This window comes from Caenorhabditis briggsae, assembly GCF_000004555.2.
Source record: "Caenorhabditis briggsae AF16 supercontig from assembly CB4, cb25.NA_131, whole genome shotgun sequence".
In the NCBI taxonomy this organism is placed as follows: Eukaryota; Metazoa; Nematoda; class Chromadorea; order Rhabditida; family Rhabditidae; genus Caenorhabditis; species Caenorhabditis briggsae.
The window spans coordinates 1-2,590 of record NW_025543367.1 but is presented as its reverse complement, the minus strand read 5'-3'; the positions used below and the strand labels follow the sequence as shown (position 1 = coordinate 2,590).

The 2,590-nt window shown below is 42.4% G+C and overlaps 1 protein-coding gene across 1 annotated transcript in view; it reads right to left on the bottom strand.

Moving 5' to 3' along the window:
* Positions 1-2,500, bottom strand: part of CBG24276 — a gene marked incomplete at both ends in the record, with an annotated part of 4,540 nt that extends 2,040 nt beyond the window's left edge. Inside the window, 8 exon segments of the mRNA XM_045241005.1 lie at positions 1-211; positions 643-830; positions 877-945; positions 991-1,065; positions 1,113-1,733; positions 1,744-1,999; positions 2,115-2,251; positions 2,307-2,500. The exon segment at positions 1-211 is cut by the window's left edge and continues 1,213 nt beyond it. Of these exon segments, the coding sequence (XP_045091292.1) occupies positions 1-211; positions 643-830; positions 877-945; positions 991-1,065; positions 1,113-1,733; positions 1,744-1,999; positions 2,115-2,251; positions 2,307-2,500 (1,751 nt within the window).
* Between the last annotated feature and the right edge of the window lie 90 nt (positions 2,501-2,590).

The window sequence follows — 2,590 nt, the reverse complement described above, 5'->3', positions numbered from 1 at the left end:
CCTGGGGATGTACTAGATGTACCAATTGAGCTCGGTGGTACTGGTTTGGGTGAGCTCGATGGAACGGGAACGGGACTGGAAGATGAAGGGGGCAGGGTAGTTGTGACAGTCGAGATGGATGGGCCTGGAGTCGATTTCGAAGTGACGACTGTCAGTGTAGAGGAGGTTATGTAGCCAGGAGAAGGAGGAGACGGTACGCAGTATGATGTATCTAAAATTGTTATAGTTATTTTATTGCCATTGATTTTTATACTTAAAAACGAGCCCAAAATGGGTCCTAGCGGGCCGTGTCATAGTTGTTTAGGATCAATATTTTTTTGACCAACCAAATTAGCTACGATAAAAATTGACGAGTACTACAAAAGGTAACAATTTGGAAATCTCTATCTTGTCTATGGTCAAAGTTACAAGTCATAAAGCTGCCGATCCGAACCGGGCAGGGCCTTGCTTGCTATGTTGGCTTGTTCTGTCTTCTGTAACTTTGTTCATAGACAATACGCGAATTCCCAATTAATGTTATTTTGTAGTGCTTATTGAGCTCTAGCATATCTAATTCAGTTGATAAAAAACATTGATCCTAAAAGAGATTATGACAGAGGCCGCCAGGACCCGTTTTGTTAAAATATGCTGATTTTGACTCACTGAGAATATTTCCAATTTGTCGAGCGACAACAAGTTCATCGGAATCTTGATTAATTATGAATGAAAGTCCTGGATTTGAGGCCAATAAACTGAAATCATCATTTGATTGATAGCCAATCGTGATAACAGTGAATCTACGCGTTTGAAGCAGTTCAGATGATGGCATTGATTTAATTACCGACGACCCACTGAAATTTAAAGTATTGAAATTCAGACTTCGAAGAGAGAACTCACTTTTTACCCATGATAATCACATAGCCAGGGTTGCCATCGTATGTAAGATTGGAAATGAAATTAAGGGCTCTGAAAAAGTAATTTTAATTGTTTTGAGGCGAACTGCAAACATACTCATAGATTTCCGGATCTGGGCCAGCGAAACCTGTTAATGAAGAATTGAACAATCCAAATATTTCTTGGGAAGTTCTGAAATTGAATCTTTGAATCTTCTGTCAATATTTCCAGAAACTTACGTCGCTGCTCCGTAGCCCATGATACTACCGATTTCAGTATATGTTGGATATGGTACAAGAGCCAACTCTGTCATATTACTTCCTCTTTTTCCCAGTTGGTATGGATTTCCAGGATAAAATAGAAGGGTGTTGTAAATGAAGCTCTGCATTTTGAGGTCTATCGGTGAGTTGTCATTGGTGAGCTCCACGGCGATAGCGATGTTTGACTGATAGTAGCATTGATTGGGACCGATGGTTGGGGGGACAGTCGTTGTTCCTGGAGTTGTTGGCAATGCTACTGTACTTGTGGACTGAACTGGTGGAGTTGTGGTAGTAGTTGTTGGAGTAGTGGTTGTAGCCGTCGATGTAGTTGGCGTGGTTACAGTTGTGGTCGTTGGGGTTGTAGTCGTTGGGGTTGTGGTCGACGGGGTCGTGGTTGATGGAGTCGTTGTTGTTGGGGTTGTAGTTGAAGGACTCGTGGTTGTGGGACTTGTAGTCGTGGGACTCGTAGTCGTTGGAGTCGTTGTTGTCGGGGTCGTTGTTGTCGGGGTTGTGGTTGTTGGGGTCGTAGTCGTTGGGGTCGTGGTCGTTGGGGTCGTGGTCGACGGGACTGGGGACGAGGTTTGGGGCTTTGGGGTTGAGCTGGTACTGCCTGTTAAATTTGAATTGTGTACTAGTGACGGGTGTTTCTTGTGTGGTGGTTTTTCTTGTGCTGGTGAGTGCAGGTGTAGAAGGTGCTTTGGAGCTCGTTTGAGCCCTAGTGGTGGTTGGGGGATTGGTTTGTGTGGTACCTATAGTTGGAGTTGGAGTTGGGCAGTCTGCAGGAGATGGTGTGCAGGTTGGACACTCATAGGTTGGAGTTGTGCACACTTGACATTCGGAACAAGTTGGGCAAACTTGTGGTGTAGCTGAAAGAAAAGTTTTGTGGGTTAAAATTGTGTTTTTCAGTTAATTTCTACCATTTTCAGAGCGCTGTCAATTTTTGTATATTTTGTTAACTGGTACTGTATATGAGCAACTAACCTGTAGAATTCGAATATGTGTTTTTATCCGAAGTAATAACATTGGATACATTAGTCGCATTTGGCATGTTTTCAATGGGAACCGCAGCGGAAATAGCACCGTTTCCAGTAGCGATGACAAACCCATTTCCGTCTTTACTGAAACAGATTAAATTTGTTAACTTTGAAATCAATTTTCAAAAATTGAACGAACTCTAATCGAGTGATTTCAACTTTCACATTATTAGAAGTCGGTCCAGTAGCAGCGAGAATTCGGAGGAATGACGAAGAAGAAGATTGATTATTCAATCCAGCATTCAATGAATCTGTTAATGTAGATGTGATGTTATTTACTGCATTTTTGTATTCTGCTCCATTGGGGTTATTGTAAGCGTCGTCCCATTTCATATTATTTACGGTTGTACTGATACCAAAGAGATTTGTATTACAAGCCTGAGCGGTGATAACAGGGCATGTTGGTGTTACTGGAGTAGTGCA